At 41.4% G+C, this 21,469-nt stretch overlaps 1 protein-coding gene across 1 annotated transcript in view; it reads left to right on the top strand.

Moving 5' to 3' along the window:
- The first annotated feature begins 484 nt into the window (after positions 1-484).
- sytl1 (synaptotagmin like 1) overlaps positions 485-21,469 on the top strand; it is a 58,678-nt gene continuing 37,693 nt past the window's right edge. The window contains exons 1-5 of the mRNA XM_033045108.1: positions 485-598; positions 11,868-12,260; positions 13,267-13,415; positions 19,519-19,702; positions 20,539-20,605. Coding sequence (XP_032900999.1) covers positions 12,133-12,260; positions 13,267-13,415; positions 19,519-19,702; positions 20,539-20,605 — 528 coding nt within the window. The 5' untranslated portion in view covers positions 485-598; positions 11,868-12,132. The remainder of the gene's footprint in view (positions 599-11,867; positions 12,261-13,266; positions 13,416-19,518; positions 19,703-20,538; positions 20,606-21,469) is intronic.

The following is a 21,469-nucleotide window of genomic DNA, read 5'->3' as shown; positions in this document are numbered from 1 at the left end:
TTTTATTGAACTTGTATATTGTAATTTTATCCATTGAGTAGTGTGTTTACAGATCTGTTATGCTGCTCCAAGTAATTTCATTGTTCCGTATATGACAATTAAACACTCTTGACTCTTGATCCATGGTATCATTGAATGGCAGAGTTCCTGCCATCCTACATTGAGTAAGTTCCTGCTACCATAACATCTTTGGGCTAGGAATGACCAGTCAGAAAATATTTCTATTCTGTGCCCCCCCCCCCCCCCCTCACCTTGTTTCCCATTCACATTAATTTTATGAAGATATCCATTCAATGGTACTTTATTGTCACATGCACAGGGCACAGTGAAATTCATTCCTGCCTGATGCCACAGTTATGTGTGAATAGTTGAACATCACTGGATAAAGTTGTATTGAAAATCATTCCTTATCTGGTAGAATTCCAGTCCTGTTTTTCAATCTACTCACTGTGGTTAGATTTCATATCTTTGGTGTCATAACCTGACGGAGTTAATGCAAACGAAGCCCTTCAGAACAGTTTCAACCGTTGCATAGCTGCTGACTTGTTTTTTGGAGCCTTTCGTCCCAAGATTTGACCAATTTGTCGAAATGGATCAGGTAAATGCCATAGTTACACTGTGTGAGCACACCTAAGCAATCACCGTGTTGATGCTGCAGTGAGCTCATTGCTACTTTACAGTTTGTTGAGGCCACCAGTTGGTTCAGCCTGCTATTTATTAGGCCTCACAAGAAAACCAAAATAAAACTGCAGACTAAAATACGAGATAAAACTAGAAAATGCAGGAAACACTCAGCAGGTCAGTTAGCATTTGTGGAAAGAGAACTAATGAACATTTCGGTCCTAGGCTCTTGCAAGTTTGTAAAAGCATTAGAAAAGAGTTTGCGAGGGGAAGCCAAAAATCGAACACCAGTTGTCAAAAATGGATCGGATATTAAATTGTGGCATTGTGTGTGAATGGGGGGGAAACTAAATATGAGTGTTTGAAGATATTGTGACTCATTTCATGACCGGCTGATAACAGTGTTGATTGAGTTAGTAAGAATTACCATTTGAGTATTTACGTATGTGGCTCTTTATACATTTAGGTTTTGAGGTTACATGTTTATGAAAGCATTAAGTACAATTGTGTTGCTTTGTTTATATTGAAAGAGGACTTTGGAATTAGTTAGTTTGTAAAGAGTTGGAACGTTGGTGGGTGTGCTTGACATAATGTGAGGTTCAAATTAGACGATCCATGGCAGCATTTCACTTCGGAGTAGCATAGAAGACCTACAATATTGATATGGGGATCAAAAAAGTTTATGATTAATCTATAAGTAAGATTAATTCACCTGTCGATAATTACAATTTTTTAGTATTGGTCCATAGTCATTTAGCATGAAACTTAGTGCAGCACAAGCTTTTTTCACAGAGCGTGGTAGGTGCCTGTGAAGCACTGCCAGGCATACGGATATGCAACAAAGGGAGGATGTAGATCTTGTGCAAGCAGAGGAGATTAGTTTATCTTGACATCATGTTCGGCGGCCTGTTACTGTGCTGTATTGTTCTTTGCTTATCGATTTTCTGAAGAATGAAGAATTACAAAACGGTGTCTGATATTATTACAGATTAGATACTAGATCACAGTTCCCTTTTAACACTTCAATTTTAGGTTAGTTAATGCACTCCAGTTCATGGAGTCCTGACAGAAATAACAATTGATATTGAATTCCAAGGCAGGGCAGTGGTAGCTCTATTGGAACTGACCAGGAGTCTATTTATAATTTAAAATTCGAAGGAATGATTAGTGGTTAAGATGTTGATGTTTTTGTGTCATAAATCAGGTAGACCATAATGGAGAAACTGTGGACCTTCCTATAATATTGTGGGAAGATGGCAGGTGCCCTGATGCTGCTATTTGGATAAAACATTTTGAATGTTGCTCAACTCTGATGTTGTCTGAGGCGCATGTGTGCATTGAGGGGAGAGATGGCAAATGGATTGAAGATGGAAGCAGGTTCAAGAGTTGGTCACTGCAGTTCTTCCTAGCCCCAAACATTGGGCAGCACATTGAGATGCAACTGCTGCCAACACAGCAGTCCCAACAAGATGCTGACATAGCACATAGTAAATTAAGGAGAGAGGCAGCAAATGCAGTGAGGATGGCACATAATTCAAAAGTAAGTCAGTGCAATTCCCAGCTTGTGAACATAGGGAACATATTTGCACAACCCCATCATGCTGGCATATAGCTCCAGCAACCTGGGATCAATCCTGGCATTGGGACCTTCCAGCATGGAGTTTGCATGTTCTCACTGTGGCAGTGAAGGTTTCCTGAAGATTTCTGGTTTCCTCTCACATCTCAATGACTGACAAATGAAAATTAACCTGAGTCTAGGTGGCTGGTGTTGCCAATTCGTCAACTTAAATGCAGCACACGACAAACCATATTGATAATGATTTTGCGAGCAATGGGCATGTGCATGGGCCCCAGCTATGCCTGCCTCTTTGTAGGGTGCGTCAAACAATCCTTGTTTGAGGTGTACCGTGACCCTATCCCCGAACTCTACCTCCGCTACATTGACAACTGCATTGGTGCCACCTCCTGCACCCATGCAGAACTCACTGACTTCATCCATTTCACCACTAACTTCCATCCGGCACTCAAACTCACCTGGACCATTTCCGACATCTCGCTACCATTTCTAGACCTCACCATCTCCATCGCAGGTAACACTACTGACCGACATCTACTACAAACCCACTGACTCCCATGGCTATCTGGACTACACTTCTTCCCACCCTGCTTCCTGTAGGGACTCTATCCTCTACTCCCATTTCCTCCGTCTACGCCGCATCTGCACCCAGAATGAAGTGTTCCAGACCAGGGCGTCAGAGATGTCCTCATTCTTGAGGGAACGGGGGTTCCCCTCTTCTGTTATAGATGAGGCTCTCACCAGGGCCTCCTCTATATCCCGCAGCTCCGCTCTCACTCCCCATCCCCGTACTCATAAGCACAAACGGCTGTAGATGCCAATTCCTTGGGTATTTTTAAAGCGGAGGTTAATAGGTTCTTGATTAAGAGTGTCATAGGTTACGGGGAGGAGGCAGGAAAATGAGATAGAGAAAGATAAATAAATCAACTATAATCAAATGGCAGAGCAGACCTGATGGGCCGAAAGTCCTAATTCTGATCCTATGTCTTATGATCTTGTGAAGTTCTTTTTTCACTATTTATTTGTAAACTTTCCAGACTGCTTTGATTTTGCAGCCAATTATATGTTTAAAAGTCGTTCTTTCCATATATGTGTTTGTTTGATACTTTAAAACATTCCTGTTCATTTTCATAATGACCTCAGTCACCTGGTCCACAATTATCAAAAGTTTAGACTTGTACAATTGACTAATCTGCAGTATCTCAAAATTGTATGTGTTTCTCGGTGTCAGGGACATTGGAGTAAAGTGTTCACAGCATTCCCCACCCCCACTCTGACAGTAACCAAATGTCCAAATGTCAGCGTGACCCCGCTTCACATCGCCCTTCAGCTTCATACTGACCAAGTCTCTTTTGTTGTTTTCAATTCCTCTACTTCACTCTTCCTTTTCTCTCAACTGTCTACAGTGTAGGAGAATCATGGAGGAGTTGACGAACATGTGCGAGATAATAGATTACAGGCAAAGAATAATTCCTTTAGTTGTTTAATCGCTCTTTATCAAAGGACACTTATTTTTTACTGATCTCCTCCAAACATTTTCTCCCATTTGTGAGGAAAGCTCTGAAATGTTCTGAAAAATTCATTCTGTTCCTCTCTCCTGAGATGTTGCATGATCTCAATATATGCAGCAATTATTATTCTTTATTTCATATTTTGATTTTATAGAGCCCAGTAGTAACCACACTAGTGAACCTGGGCCAATTGTATACCATAGCATTCAAGTCTGTAGCTATCAAATAGTGAGAAGATGAATGGAGGGAGTGTTTTAAACCATCAGAAATATTAGGATGAATGAAAATTCTGAGGTGCAGGATTTTGGCATTTCAGTGTGTAGATGAATGCAACCAAGGGACAAGATTTTCTTATAAACAGGAAACTGGAAAACTGTGTCCCTCTTGCAAACTGGAAAGACATGTTCTCTAAACCGTCACTTAATCTGCAGATGGCAACATCACCGTGGAGAAATACTGATACTAAATTGAATGAGGTGTAAGTGAAGACACTAGGAACTGCAAATGCTGTTTTACAAAAATAAACGGTGCTAAAGGAACTCAGCAGGTCAGGCAGCATCTCTGGAAAAAAAGGATAGGCGACTTTACAGGTTGGGAACCTTCTTCAGACACACCCCTGATGTAAGTGAAATTCTGTATTCCCTGGTGGATGCATTTGGCACGCCTGGCATGCGTAAAGAGGAAGTAAAAGAGCAGGTTTTGCATCCCTTGCTGGGGGATCTGGGGATTTAGTAAACAAGGTTTGGTATATACGAAGGAGAGGGAAAATGTGATTGGTGGCCACATAACACCTTTTACTTAGCATAAACAACCTTTTTGACTCAATTTTGAGTTCAGCAATTTCAGATAATGATTGAGCTATCCTCATTTACAATTATCATAGAACCAACACTTGCTTATTTATTTGTCCCGTTACTATCCCCTTTGCCTTGCATCATCTTTTTGATGTTAGGTGCATCAAAGAAGGTTTCTTGAAATGGTATGTGGATCGTCCAACCGAGCAGAAGCATACTGGACCGTGTTGGGTAATGACCCTGGCCAGGTTACTGGTGTTGCAGTGAAGAGCATTTTGGGGATAGTGATCACAACTACATAGTTTTTAAGATTGTTTTAAATAGGGAAAAGGCTGGAAGGAAGGTAGTAAATTGGAGTAAGGCAAATTACAACGTTATTAGGCAGGGGCTCAGGAGGGCAGTTTTATTGAGTATGTCCACATCTGACATGTGGGAGTCACTTAAAGGCGAGTTGATTGACGTTCAGGACTACCATGTTCCAGTAAAGAGGAGGGATAAGGACGGCAAAATAAGGGAACCCTGGATGACCAAAAAGGTTGAAAATTTGGTCAAAAAGAAAAAGGAAGTACATGCAAGGTTTAAGATGATGGAATCAGACGGGACCTTCCAGTAACATAAAGAAAGGAGGAAAGAATAAGCTGGTGATGTAATATTTGGCCTACATGTGATTCTTCATCCACAGCAATGTGCTTGATTTCTAACTACCCTTGTAAATATGAAATTAAAAATCAAAAAGTATAAAACTAAACATATCATCCATTATTGGTCACCCGACATTGGACATAGAAATTCACAGCCAGCACAGTTGATCTTGCAAATGTCGCCTCACAATTTGGGGTCAGATGTTGCAAATGGATGAATTGTCCAAAGACCAGTTAAACAATAGTCTGTTAAAATTGGACTCACGGAATCATGCATTTAAGAGAATATCCCAGACTTATCCATTACAATCCCTGGGTGTATTCTGCTGAACGAGCAGGTTAGATTCACATATATAGTAGTGCAATGATAATACAGTGTGTGGGACAAGACCACTACCTTGATGCCAGACCCTATGAAATCTGTGGCATCAGGCCAGACATGGGCAAGGAAACACCCTAATTACCAAACCTTACTTCCTCAGCTAATGAATCAATACTCCTCCATGTTGAACAACACTTGAAAGAACCCCCGAAAAGCAGCCAGGGAACAAAGTTTACACTGGGTGGGAACTTCAGCTCCATCAGCAAGATTGGCCTAGTGATCACCCACTCATCAAGCTGGCTCTAAGTGCTGGAGGACTCAAAGCTACTGGATCAAGTCTGCAACAGGTCATTTTAACCAACATGATGGGTGGGGGAGGCAGGTTGAATCTACTTGACTTCATCCTCATCAATCTACCAGTAGTAGATGCATTGGTCCACAGCAGCGTTGATAAGAGTCTCTGCGAAGATGAAATCCCTGCTGCACTGTGGATACACTGCACAGTGCTGAGTGTAACCACTGCACCGACAGAGTCCAACTCAGAATAGATCTGGCAGCTCAAAACTGCATGCATGAAGTACTATGGAACATCTACACATGCAGAAATATATTCTATACAATCTGTAACCAAACATATCTCACATTGTACCATTCTACCATTGCATAAAGCTAGGGATTAGTCGAGTCCTATCTCCAAAAATAAAGAAAATCTATATGGTTAATTACCGCTTAGTCAATCTACTCTCAATCAACTGGAAAATAATGGAAAGTAAAATCAACAATGCTTTTAACTGGCACTTACTTGATTACCAATACTCTTTTAGGTTTCATCAGGACCATTCAGTTTCAAACATCATTACAGCTTTGATCCATATATTGCTTGAAGTCATGGAGTAATGTTTGCATGTTTCGTGTTCAAACCTGAATTCAGTGCCCACCAAAGGGAGGCAGATTTCACACAAAAGGAAATGGTGATGATTGTTGGAGGTCAATCATCCCAGCCCCAAGGGCTTCACTGCACAAACTGTTCGTGACAATGTCATAGGCCCAACCAATTTCAGCTGGCTCATCAATAATTTTCCTTTCATTGTAAAGACAGAAGTAAAAGTGTAAATAGCAAGTAGTATTTCTGCTACAAATGTAAGAGGCATTGACCGTCTCTATATGAGAGAATCTAATCATTTGCCCTTGAGATTCAATGGCATTAACAGGATGCTCCATCATCATTACCCTGATCACCATTAAGCATAACACTTTAACTAACTACTCCAGCTATAAAAGTAGGTCAGTGGCTGAGTATACTGCAGCGAGTAAATCATCTCTTCATACGTCACAGGTTTTCTATCATGCACAAAGCACAAGTAAATAGTGTTATTGAATATTCTTATCCAATTGAATGCAGCTTCAACAATTCCAGGTGCTCAACACCATCCAAGACAAGTAGTTTAATTTAGTTTATTGTCACGGGTACCAAAGTACAGTGAAAAGGGTTTTTCTTGTGTGCTATCCAGTCAGTACCCAACAGTCTGAACAATCAGTTTCTTTACCATCTACACTCTGTGGCTTTAGTGTGTGATATTTAAAAAAACCCATTGCAGTTACTACTGTGATCCCTACAATCAAGAATGCCAAGGGCAACTGCACTATGTACAAATTCCATACCATGCTGTCCTGGAAATATATCAGCAGCTATCATTTTCACTGAGTCTTAGTCCTGGAACTCCCCACCCAACTATATTGTGGGCTGTCGACAGCAGTGATTGAGGATACTGTAGGTTCACCATCACCTATTGAAAATTAATTAGGCATGGGCGATAAATGGTGTTGACTATAACATCTATCTGTTATTTGCACTTTATCAGTTTATTTATTCATGGGTTTTGTAGTCAATGCCTACTATGTTCTGTTGTGCTGAAGCAAAGCAAGAATTTCATTGTCCTATCAGGGACACATGACAATAAACTCACTTGAACTTGAACTTGATCTCAATTATGAATAAAGAAAGAAAAAATCCTGAATTTCCCCCATTTCTCTTTATCTTAACATTTGTTTTACCTCTAACTTTATCCAATTCTGATGAAAGGTCTCCAATATGAAACATTAACTTTGTGTCTGTCACCTCTGAACAGCCACTCCCTCAAACTCGACACTTGACATGCATATTTTAAGCATTTTGTTTCCAGCACTGTTTTTGCCTTCTTGTGAAACCATCGCTACCACATGATCAGCGTGGAGGGAATAAAACCAACCTACGGTCCTTATTCTTTCAATCAATAATTTCTTTAAACTTTCTTTTTTCGCTAAGCTTAAAATCTATTTCCATCCTTGTCAAGCTTGCCTTTTGCCAGAAACTTCTTCCCCTATCTTTTCACGTAAGCAGGTTACTTATTTTTGACCTAAATTGAGTCAGCATAGTTGTCTCTGCTGTGTGATCTTATATCTTTGGTTGTTCTCCTTAGACCTTGATCTTTCCCCATTCACCCACCACCTCTGTAGGGTAAAGCTACCCTTTGTGCACATATTTGTCTCGCCCCTCGATACAGTCACCCATCTTGTGTCCACATGCAACCCGATAGACAGATTTGTTCGAAGGGTTCAGAGAAGATTTACAAGGACGTTGCCAGGACTAGAGGGTGTAAGCTATAGGGAGAGGTTGAGTAGGCTGGGTTTCTATTCTTTGGAGCACAGGAGGATAAGGGGTGATCTTATAGAGGTATACAAAATCATGAGAGAAATAGATCAGGTAGATGCACAGAGTCTCTTGCCCAGAGTAGGGGAATCTAGGACCAGAGGACATAGGTTCAAGGTGAAGGGGGAAAGATTAAATAGGAATCTGAGGGGTAACTTTTTCACACAAAGGATGGTGGGTGTATGGAACAATCTGCCAGATGAGGTAGTTGAGGTTGGGACTATCTCAACAATTACGAAACAGTTAGACAGGTACATGAATAGGACAGGTTCGGAGGGATATGGACCAAGCGCAGGCAGGTGGGTCTAGTGTAGCTGGGACATGTTGGTCAGTGTGGGCAGATTGGGCCGAAGGGCCTGTTTCCACACTATCATTTTATGACTCTAAGCTAGCTCTTCACTTTAGAAAGTGCTATCATCACCACACCAACCCTGCACTCAATCTATCCTAAAAAACTGCACTCATCTCCAACCTACCTTTTTCCCCCCAAGTTCCTTGAACATATTATTTCATTGCAGCTTAAAGCCCATTATCCCAGTTTACCTTTACATTTATTCAAGCCAGCTTCTGCTTCTGATAGGTAGACACAAAATGCTGGAGTAACTCAGCGGGCCAGGCAGCATCTCTGGAGAGAAGGAATGGGTGACGTTTCAGGTCGAGACCCTTCTTCAGACTTATTATTCTTCAGAATTATTGATTGAATCCTGCTTCTGATATTTCCATTCATGCTCGATGGATATCAAAATAAAATTGCATATGCTGTAAATCTGACATAAAAACAGAAAAGGCTGGAAGCAATCATGCAGGTCAGGCAGCATCCATAAAAAGAGAAACAGAATTAATATTCCAGGTGAAAGACCCTTTTGTAGGAACTGGAAAAAAAAGTAAATGGAGTTAGTGTAAGTCACAGGGAAGAAGGGTCGGGGATAGATAGGCCAGGATTTCAGTGGAGTGAGTTGTAGAGGTTCTCCAATCAAATGGGGTAAGAGGGGGAATTAAAGGTAATGCAAGCCAAAGGATTATATATTTCACATAGCAGGGCATTGGAACAAATCCAGCAGGTCAGTTTGTACGAATGAAGAGAGAAAAGCTGAGTCAATATCACAGACTTACAACAGAAATGATCAGTTCAGATACAGACAAAGAAATTAGAGAATTAGACAATACATCAGGTGCTGTTCTTTAAGCTTGCACTGGGCTTTCTTATAACAATGCAAGAAACCATAGATAGTTAGAACGGAGTGAGTGTGGGGTACATGACTGAAGTGGCAGGCAACCAAAATCTCCGGGTTCCCCTGCGAATTAAATACACGTGCTGTGTAAAACAGATGACAAATCCATGTTTGGTTTCTCCAGTGTAGAGGAAACTGTGTTGTCCACACAGACTGCCTTATACTACATTGAAGGAAGTGTAAGCCAATTGCTGCTACACCTGGAAAGAGTGTTTGAGTGTCACGATGTGAAAGTGAAAAGAGAGATGTTGCAGCTGTAAGGTAGTTTCAAAGAACAGGGAGTAACAGAAGGACGGACCAAGACATTTTAAGGAGAGCAGACTCTTCGAAATGTTACAGTGAGAGGGAAAGTTGAGCCTGCTGGTGGGATCTTGTTGGAGCTGACGGAAATTGCAAAGAATGATTCATTGAATGTGAAGGTTGGTAGATGGGAGGCTATGGAAAGTGTGAAATGTTGATGCTCCTCAGTCATAAACAATTTCATTTGTGTCAATGTTCAATACTGCTTTCCTTTCTCAACGCATCTGCTCTTCTCCTTTCGTGCAGCAGCATTGATAAATATCTCTTTTCTCAATTTGTAATCACGGGCATGTGCATTATTGGTGAAAAGTTAACCTATTTTATAAATGGACATATTAGTTGCAGTTGAAAAGGACCTCAGATCCATTGCCAGTAACATCATATCAAATCCAGTTAATATCAATACCAAGGAAATAACCTGACCTGAGCTCCGAGGTCCTTTTAGTTTTCTCTTGCAGAAATAATTCTGCGGATGCTGAAGTAATTTCCTTTGTTAATAATGTGGTATTATGAAGATATAGATCTAAGTGACTGTTATGTGTTTTGGACTCCAAGCTTGAGGCTCTTCTGCAAGTGTGCGACTGTGAAATTGCTTTCTGGATATGTTAGTAAGCTTTCCTAACACAGTGTTTGTTGCTAAATCCAGAAAGCAGCAAACAGAGGTTTTGCTAAATTACTGTCGATAGAGTGAAACGATTTGCTTTGGTGGGAGTCCGGAACAAGAGTCATAAGTAATGGGCAAGACAAAACAATTGGGGGCAAGGGTGCAGGTAGGAACGGTTCGTGAAATTTTGGAATGCATTCGATTATACATTGGGTTGCCTAGTAAGTACCCATTTAGACACTGTGCAATTCAATTTCTATTTTACGTGGAGTAGTAACATGGACAGAGCAATGGTTGATGGCTTTTGAATCTGACAAGTGTGATGTAATGCACTTTGGCAGGATTAATGAGGGTAGGACATACACAGTGAATGCCAGAACGCAAGGGAATATTGAGCAACAGAGCGACTGTAATAGTCCAAGGATCCCTGAAGGTGGCACCAGAGTAGATGACTCATATGACTATAGGTCGTGTGACTCATTCATCTTGGGTAAGTTTGCACAGCTGGACATTTTCAGAGGTCTGATGGACCAGATAGGAAGATAAGATGCGTTTACTCCCTGGCTACTCATACCAATGTGCTCTCAAATCACTTGCGTGCAAACACAAGAGCCATACAAGCATCAGGATAAGACTGGAAAAGATTGTGAGTCTGCTTAAATTGAAATTTTGTGGCCTGCATCAGTCGGGGTGCCTTGCAGTGTATGCTTAGTAAATATGGAAACTATTATTGTTTGCCGTATGCTACTCTGCATTTCCAATCATAGGGAGCAGTTGCTTCCTCTTCTTCTTCTTATCTAGTCCACACACAAGATTAGAATTTGTTCAGCTAGAACTGAATACACTTCTCGGCATCTGCATGCAATGGTGTCTGTCTTGCACTTCTTGTGCGTGGTGGTGGAAAGATTGGTGGAAATAGGGCCGTGACGTGAACGCCCTTTCCTTGATCCCAGCAGTTGCTGATACAGTAAAAATAGTAAGAAACCCTGTAGCCTGAAGGCTTTGGAGAGCAACAAGAGCAAATTAGGAAGTAGGAAGCCCATTGGAGGATGTCCTTACCTGACATCCACAGAGTCCTTACCTCATTTCCCAGAGAGAGTAAGCATTGCAGGATATAAGAGTCTCCCTCACAGGAAAATAATTTCCATATGGGAATCTACAAAATAAAACAGCCAATATAAACCAAGTGATTCTCCCTTCCCCACTGCAATTCATAACATGAATGTAAGAGGCCTGTAATCAACCAGGTGAGTCCTCACATCCAGCTGCACTGAATGTAATACTTGCAAGAATGATCCAACTATTTAAATGGCTTGCTGAAACATGTCTGCATCCCTTGCTGAATGTAACTCAGCAGCTTTAAACAGTCGTGTGGAGATTAACTTGAAAAATGTTGTGGCCACTTCTTATAGAGTAAACATATTTCCATCCTTCAACAACATAATATCAGCATCCAGTTAGTAAGCTGAACTTGTTATATTATGTATTGTATAGATTCTATTATCCAAAAGCAGATCATAAATGATTGAATGAAATCATGATTAAATGAAGTCTCACAATTCTATGTTTACTTACAGTGATTAATGCCAGGACGAAGGAATATTTGGGACACAAAAGGGTTTCCTGCCTTGTTTAATTTCTAGAGAATAGAAAGCATTGTCTTTTTGGAATGGATTCTTCAATACCTGCCTTGTGAAGTATGAATCTTATCACAAACATCCTCAATTGAACTGCAAGATGCTGAACTTTATTGCAAGACCCTAAAGCAACTTCTTCAAATTGTTCAGCCAAACTTTGAAACTTGTCTGTATTGAGGAATTGCCTGGTGTGAGTCATCTTGCCATGGAATTCGACTTCAACATAGAAGAGTTGATTGACTTGAGCTTCCTAACAGATGAGGAGCAGGATGTGATTGCACAAGTTCTTCACCGGGATACCAAACTCCGTTTATTGGAAGAACAACGTGTCAAGTGAGCAGAAATAAATTTTATATCCAATCGAAACTTAATTACTGAAAGTCTGACAAATAAACTGAAATTCATTTTTTCAACCAATTAACCAACTAAATTACATCCAATGACTGTTTTCCTGAACCATTGTTTTAGGCTTTAATGTATGATAAAATACGTTTTGGGCAATTCAGAAAACCCATGCTTTACTTTAAATCCACAAATTATCTTTTAACAACTGAGCTGTTCAAACAGTATAATGTTTGGGACAGTTGATTGTAATATTCTTCTTGGACTATATGAGAAGCTCATACATTGACTTATTCCTTATGCCCCTGTCCCACTTAGGAAACCTGAACGGAAACCTCTGGAGACTTTGCGTCCCACCCAAGGTTTCCGTGCAGTTCCCGGAGGTTCATGGAGGTTTTTGTCAGTCTCCCTACCTGCTTCCACTACCTGCAACCTCCGGGAACCGCACGGAAACCTTGGGTGGGGCGCAAAGTCTCCAGAGGTTTCCGTTCAGGTTTCCTAAGTGGGACAGGGGCATTATGTACTTTAGTTGAAAAGCCTTTGGTGTACAGAATTCAAATCCTGACCTGATATTCTTTTTATTTATAATAATTTGTTCTTAAGCCGATTCCATCATTCACGTGCACCCGATCAGATCTACATATTCCAAGAAACACCAGACATGTTTATCCAATTTGTCCTCATATGAAATCATCTGACTGAATCTTCATTACTCCCACTCCTGCTACATAGTGGTGGCTGCGCATTCAATCCTCACTTATGAATTTTGGCTCCACTGACTTTATTTGCTTTAAAATTCCCTGAGTGAAAGATATCAGTTGATCCTGTAGAGAAGCTTGGTAAACCTCCCAGCTCAGGTATTGAACTCCTTCACATTCAGAATTTTATTTGGAATTTTCAAATGATCTTAACTGTGAGTGTGCCCCCCCCCCCCCCCCCTTTGACACGATAAACACTCTAAATTACCCATTAGCTTTTTCTGTTCTGAATTCTTCAGGAAGTTACAACAGTCAGTTCTTGATCCAGAACAGCTAAAAATCGTAACAGGAGATTGGTTCAAGGAAGCCAGATCAAGGCGCCACTCAGACAAATGGATTGGGTCAGACATCGTTCGGGCTTCCATTCGCAAGAAGAAAAGAACAAAAGGTAATTCTGAAAATGATCGCAGGCTGTTTCTAAGTGAGGAGGACATTGAATAGAATTTTTTAATTGACAAATGGAATATTTAATTTTAAATTGTCACTAAGTGTGCAGCAAGAGGCTAGAAGTGACGTCTTCACATCAAACTTCGTTACATCCTGCAGTATTTTATCACACGTGCATGATTGAGGGAGGGGTTTATTTCAGATTTTAAGGGAAGTGCATAAATATAAACTAGAAGACAATATAACTGAAGCATAACTGAAGATGCGCTGCGGGGTGGGGGTGGGGGGGTGGGGTTAGATTCTTGACACATTTTGGCATGTTCTGAGGAAAGGGACGTGTAAAATCTCCCGGATGTTATTTTCAATTAAAGATTAATTAGTATTATTTTTCAGTTGCTTCGTCAGAGAAGGACTGAAGGTTCTAATAGCTTATTATTTTATAGCTCTAGAGATGATTCCCAACATCATGGGATAGTCTTTAGTTTACTTTATAGATACGGCATGGTAAAAGCCCTTCAGCCCATCAAGTTTATGCCGACCATTGATCACCCGGTCACAATAGTTCCACGTTCTCCCATTTTCTCATTCACTCCCTTCACACCAGGGACAATTTACAAAGGTCAATTAACCTACAAACCCTCACGTCTTTGGGATTTGTGAGGAAACTGAAGCAGCCAGAGAAAACCCGCGTGGTCACAGAAAACAGTGCAAAGTCCACACATCACAACACCCGAGATCAGGATCGAATCTGCGTCTCTGGTGGTGAGGTAGCAGTTCCACCAACTGCGCCACTCTTTCACCCTAAGTCATAAGGTCATATGTGATAAGAGCAGAATTAGGTCATTCGGCCCATCAAGTCTACTACGCCATTCAATCATGGCTGATCTATCTCTCCCTCCTAACGCCATTCTCCTGCCTTCTCTCCATAACCCGTGACACCCGTACTAGTCAAGAATTCATCTATCTCTGCTTTAAAAATATCCATTGGCTTGGACTCCACAGCCTTCTGTGGCAATGAATTCCACAGATTCTCCACACTCTGACTAAAGTCACCTGGAATAACGAATAGAAATGCAGATATTAAAGATGATTTAATAGTTGAGTTTATTTATTAGATATTTCTGGAATATTATATTGTTCCCCCTTGGCGCCAGGATTAAATATCACTGAATATGTGCAGGAAAATCTCCGAGGAGAATGATAACAACAAGAAGTCCAATTTCAGGTTACAATTCCCCAAAAATGTTGAAATCCTTCAGGCAGAATGACTGGAATTTGCATAGCAAGTTTATAATAGAAGCACCTGTGAGGTAATATTCTCAGTATAATCTCCAGTGTCATATGTATTAAAACAGGATGATACATGTGGTGATCATTGGTGATTATTTTCCAGTGTTCTCTCGACTCTGGATCAGTTCCTGTGGATTGGATGGTAGCCAATGTAACTCCACTTTTTTCAGAAAGGAGGGAAAGAGAAAACAGGGAATTATAGACCAGTTAGTCTTACATCAGTAGTGAGGAAGATGCTTGAGTCGATTATTAAAGATGTACTAGCAGCACATTTGGAAAGCAGTGACAGGATCAGTCAAAGTCAGCATGGATTTATGAAGGGGAAATCATGCTTGACTAAACTTTTGGAATTTTTTGAGAATGTAACACGTAGAATGGATAAGGGAGAGCCAGTGGATGTGGTGTATCTGGACTTTCAAAGAGCCTTTGACAAGGTCCCACACAAGAGATTAGTGTACACAATTAGAGCACCTGGTATTGGAAGTAGGGTATTGATATGGATAGAGAATAGACAATAGACAATAGTTGGCAGACAGGAAGCAAAGAGTAATAATAATAATAATACATTTTATTTAATGGGCGCCTTTCAGACATCTCAAGGACACCTTACATAGTAATCGGAATAAAAACATATAATCGGAATAGAACAGGTAAAAAAGACATCACAGAGACACAAATTAAAAACAGAATTCAATCCAAAAACAGAAAATCAAAAACACAGTGTGAAGAGAGAGCAGCGGCAGCCAAAGCGCGCCAGCGTCCACTCTCTCTTCACGGCAGCCATCTTGGACACAGACCTACAGGACTACAATTAGACAAAAAAATCATCCCCCCACAGTGGATAGCACTGTGGAGGAAGGCACAATGTCCAGTCCCCACCCCATGTTCACCCCAAAGTCAGGCCTATTGAGGCCACCGCAATTGCCTCTACGGAGGCCCGATGTCCCTGGCCGTTCTCACCGGGTGGTCTTGCCCCAGCGTCGGGAGAGTCCTTTCGGCGGCTGGGCCACCTGGAACGGCCGCTTCCTGGTTGGAGCCCGCGGCTGCCGAAGCCGACAAGGCCGCGCCGGTTTGGATCTCCCAGGCTCCCGATGTTAAAGTCGGCGCCGCCTCGCCGCACGCCGCCTCCTCTCCGCACGCCGCCTCTCCGCTCCGCAGACCCGCAGCCCGGAGATGTTGCTCTCGGCGGTCCAGCTCGCCAGAGCTCCAGCGCGGCGACCCAGGCAAGGCATCGCCCGCTCCGCTCCGCTCCAGCGCTCCAACGCTGTGCCGCCGCCGAGGCCGAGGTGCTGGGCTGTCCCCGCCAGGAAACAGTGCTCCAAGTCCGCTGGTAGGCCACGAGGACGGGTCGACGGGCAGCCCGGAGAAAAGGCTGCCACACCGACCAGGTAGGGACCTAGAAATAAAGTTACACCTACCCCCCACATTAAAAGACCATATATAACCATATAACCATATAACAATTACAGCACGGAAACAGGCCATCTCGACCCCTCTAGTCCGTGCCGAACACATAATCTCCCCTAGTCCCATATACCTGCGCTCAGACCATAACCCTCCATTCCTTTCCCATCCATATAACTATCCAATTTATTTTTAAATGATAAAAACGAACCTGCCTCCACCACCTTCACTGGAAGCTCATTCCACACAGCTACCACTCTCTGAGTAAAGAAGTTCCCCCTCATGTTACCCCTAAACTTCAGTCCCTTAATTCTCAAGTCATGTCCCCTTGTTTGAATCTTCCCTACTCTCAGTGGGAAAAGCTTTTCCACGTCAACTCTGTCTATCCCTCTCATCATTTTAAAAACCTCTATCAAGTCCCCCCTTAACCTTCTGCGCTCCAAAGAATAAAGCCCTAACTTGTTCAACCTTTCTCTGTAACTTAGTTGCTGAAACCCAGGCAACATTCTAGTAAATCTCCTCTGTACTCTCTCTATTTTGTTGACATCCTTCCTATAATTAGGCGACCAAAATTGTACACCATACTCCAGAATTGGCCTCACCAATGCCTTGTACAATTTTAACATTACATCCCAACCTCTATACTCTATCCCCTACAAACAAAAAAACAGGACTCACTAAAAACTATTAAAAAAACGAATTTAAAACGGACGGCTGCTGGCTAGCAGCCGTTCACCAAGATGGCTCCTCCTCCTCCTCCAAGTAAAAGAGTAGGAATTAACAGGTCCTTTTCAGAATGGCAGGCAGTGACTAATGGGACGCCGCAAGGCTCGGTGCTGGGACCCTAGTTGTTTACAACATATATTAACGATTTAGACGAGGGAGATAAATATAACCTTCAAGTTTGCGGATGACACAAAGCTGGGTGGCAATGTGAACTGTGAGGAGGATGCTGTGAGGTTGCAGGGTGACTTGGATAGGTTGGGTGAGTGGGCAGATGCATGGCAGATGCAGTATAATGTGGATAAATGTGAGGTTATTCACTTTGGTGACAAGAACAGGAAGGCAGATTATTTTCTAAATGGTATCAGATTAGGAAAAGGGGAGGTGCAACGAGACCTGGGTGTGGTTGTACATCAGTCGCTGAAAGTAAGCATGCAGGTACAGCAGGCAGTAAAGAAAGCTAATGGCATGTTGGCCTTCATTGTAAGAGGATTTGAGTTTAGAAGCAAGGAGGTCCTACTGCCGTTGTACAGGGTCCTGGTGAGTCCGCACCTGGAGTAATGTGTGCAATTTTGGTCTCCTAATTTCAGGAAGGACATTACTGCTATTGAGGGAGTGCAGCGTGGGTTCACCAGGTTAATTCCCGGGATGGCGGGACTGACATATGATGAAAGAATGGGTCGACTGGGCTTGCATTCACTGGAATTTAGAAAGATGAGAGGGGATCTTATAGAAACATATAAATTTCTTAAAGAATTGGACAGGCTATTTGCAGGAAAAATGTTCCAAATGTTGGGGGTGACCAGAATCAAGGATCACAGTTTAAGAATAAGGGGTAGGCCATTTAGGACTGAGATGAGGAAAAACTTTTTCACACAGAGAGTTGTGAATCTGTGGAATTCTCTGCCGCAGTAGGCAGTGGAGGCCAATTCACTGGATGTTTTCACAAGAGAGTTAGATTTAGGTCTTGAGGCTAAAGGAATAAAGAGATATGGGGGAAAAAGCAGGAACGGGGTACTGATTTTAAATGATCAGCCACGATCATATTGAATGGCGGTGCTGGCTCGAAGGGCCGAATGGCCTACTCCTGCACCTAATTTATTTCTATGTTTCTAATAGTTGCAGAAGTGCACGGCTGAAGAGGCATGGCAAAGGGGAGGTTTACAGATTCTTGAGACATTGGGACAAGTTCTGAGGAAAGGGACAACTGTGAAGTCTCCAGGATGAGATTCCCAATGAAAGGTTAACCAGTACTGCTAAAAGGATTAAAACTCACCTGCAAAGAGGATGGAAACCAGCAAAAGGAGAAAAGAACAGCAGCAGGACCTGAGGCAGAGCAAAATTCTGGTGTATTTGAGGGAGGCTGTATGAAGATATTAAATACCTATTGGTCTGTTTTAGAAGACGACCTTTTGTAAATGATTGAAGGCAACAGGACTAGGTGAGAGAAAATGGTGAAGCATTAGGAAAATATTGCAATACCACAATCAGATATAATCATTCTGACCTACATAAATAGCTGTGCTCTTACCTCTAAGTTATCAGTTGTGCTCTATTGTGTTTCTTGAAATGGTCAACAACAAACTACAGTTGGAGTCATGTGAGGAATATCTCAAGCTGAATGATTGTGGATTTCAATGGCTTGAGATTTTAGCCCTTCAATGCATCTCCATTCTTGTTGCAATACTGACCAACATTTTGTCATTTGTTTTGCTGAATACTCTCACCTCTTGCGGTGACGTTTGCTGATTAGCCACCATGAGCAGTAATTCAAAAAAATATTTTATTCAGAGGTCAGAGTTCTATAAACTAAACTAAACTTTATTCTTATTTGCAAGCCTCTTCAAGATTATTCCCATCCTATCTGAATAACACCCTACAAGCCACCTATATCACCACACTCCAATTTTGGTTCTCTGTGCATCCCACCGTTTTAATTGCTCCACTATTGCTCTTCAACAGAACAAACTCTGACCTGCAGAATTCCCTCATTACATTTCTCTTCCTCCCTACCCCTTTCATGCTTAAAGATACTCCTTACAACTACCTAGTTGACCAAGCTTTTTTGTATACCTATCTGTCAATTAGTAAACTTTGTATCAAATGTTGGCTGATAAATCTCCACTGAAATGCTGGGGTGGAAGATTGCAACCTTCACGTGGTCCGCCCTGTTTCGACTAATGCAATCAACTTGACGTGCACAAACGGAAAGTCAAATAGAACAAGTTGTCCAACAACTTTAGGCTGTGCACGCCACACGAAAGAAGAACTGAAATGCTTAGGAGGATTTTACTATTAATATTCCCATAAATGCAAAAATCCTTTAATATGCAGTGTAAATGTTATTTCTTGATTAATTAGCATGATCATAGTTATTCAAGTAAAATGAACAGATGATGATTTTGGTTATTTACAAGGTGTGACCATGGTTCTTCCTCATCTTCTGACTGTTTTATGTTGATGTCATCTTTTCTATTCAAAGCAGATGAGAGATATTTTAGGCTGCTCGCCATCTATACTTACATGTATAAAGCACATCAATTAAGGTACTGCTTCGCTTTTGGAACTTGTTCAGAAGCAAACCTCAATGCACATTTCAATTTTACCACAAAATCTGGGGTCAACTTGGATTCATATTGAATTTGCTGTGAATTTTGTTTTAAAATAAAAATTTTACCTGATAATAGGTGAAGGCGAAAAGAGGGTGACGATTAATAATGAGAAAATCATTATTAATGAGCAGAGTGATCAGGACGGAGAAGAACATGAGAATGAGAATGGTGTTGTAACTGATGAAGACACGGTTAATCCCGATCTGGTGAATACAGGAGTGGATGAGACAGATTGGGAACTGTTAGAAACCCACAACAGGTAAAGAAATAATCCAAAATACAAAATCTGGACTGTTTTGGCAGAAGATTTGTGGTATGTCTGGAAAGAGTGCGGAGATTATTTCTGAGGATGTTGCCAGGATTTGATCGCCTGAGCTATAGGGAGGTAGTTGAGGCAGGTACTATAACAAAATTTAAAAAAACATTTGGACGGGTACACGGCTAGGAAAGGTTTAGAGGAATATGGGCCAAATGTGGGCAGCCGAGACAAGTATGGATGGGGCATCTAAGTCAGCATGTGCAAGTTGGGCAGAAGAGCCTGTTTCCATGCTGAATTACTCGATGTGATGATGCAGTGCAGATGTAATAATAATAATATAATAATAATATATCTTTTATTGTCATTGCACGTCAGTGCAACGAGATTTAGTGTGCCGCTCCACTGATGTACAAGAGAGGTAAATAAATACAATACATAAATAAGTGTAATGTGGATATAAGACTGGAGTGAAGATGTAGTGTGGGCATAAGGCTGGAGTGAGGGTGTCGTGCAATTCTGATACTGCAAGGGCACATATGCTATATGGGTATCTGCTTTAGTGAAACTGCAATACAGATGTGAGATGGATATGATGGAGTCGAGCTGTTACATGGCTAGATTGAGCATGAAATTAAAAGAGTGAGCAAGAGTACAGCATGGACACAAAGCTAGAGTGAGCGTGGGAGGTGAGAATAAGAGTACAAGGATGCACTGCAGCTACAAAATGTGAACCATGATATAATGTGGGTGTAAGTCTAACATGAGGTTGCAGTACAGGCGTGATGCTGATATGGCTTTAGATCTGATTTAAAAGCCCCCGTTTCTCCAATTTACAGGTTATTTGATGACATGAGAAATGTGGCTTCAAATGAAGAGACTTTTACTTTTGACACCAATACGCAGGTTAGTTCTTTAAGTGATTAAATCTAGTATGTTGTGTATCAGACTGCAACTTTCAACAGGCCTGATATTTCATTGATGAGTGAATTGGAAAATGAGCAGGAGCTTTCCTCTGAAAATGAACTGATGTGATCAGAGACCTTGTGGAGTCCGCAAAGTTTCTCTCCCTTCACAATGAACGACTACTGAAATTCCTGACTCGTTGTGTCCTCTTCACGGAGCCCTCATTTATCAAGGATGTTGAAGCTGTGGGGGAGGATGTAATGGATGCTTTTAGTGTTGGTACATTTGATGTGAAGAGAAATTAAATAAATGAAAATAATGTTTGAAAGAGATTTTAAAGGTTTGGAATAGGTAATGTCTTTCACAGAGACAATAAAGACTTTATGGGCTAAAATGGCTTTCTGTGCTGTTAACTGTCTGATTCTATGATGCTTTTACTCCGAGTTTTCAGTCTTGACTTCTTCCATGTTTCATGAACAAGCTTCTGAACTGCCTTCGCCTCTATCTTGCCCACCTTTCGTCTCTTCATTCTCAGCCTACCTACAGCCTGCTCTCATTCTCTCTCACTGTTACTTTCTGCTCCAGCCACATTATCAACTGGAGCTGCAGCTTTTACTTTGAAAGAGATATTCAATTAATTGCACCCCTCACCTTTACTGTGGCTTTTCAAATCCAATTCAAATATTTAGTCATATCCTTTACATAAGATACAATTGAATACACTTTCACAATCCTTCTTTTGCAGAACATTCTAGTTCTCCAAAATTCACCATGTATATACATTCCTATGTTACCTTTAGTTCCTTTCCAAATCCTCTCAAATCTGAGCCCACGTTACTGGTTCATCAATTCTCATATTGACTT

This window comes from Amblyraja radiata, chromosome 27 (assembly GCF_010909765.2).
Source record: "Amblyraja radiata isolate CabotCenter1 chromosome 27, sAmbRad1.1.pri, whole genome shotgun sequence".
Lineage (NCBI taxonomy): Eukaryota > Metazoa > Chordata > Chondrichthyes > Rajiformes > Rajidae > Amblyraja > Amblyraja radiata.
This window is presented reverse-complemented; position numbering and strand designations above follow the sequence as displayed.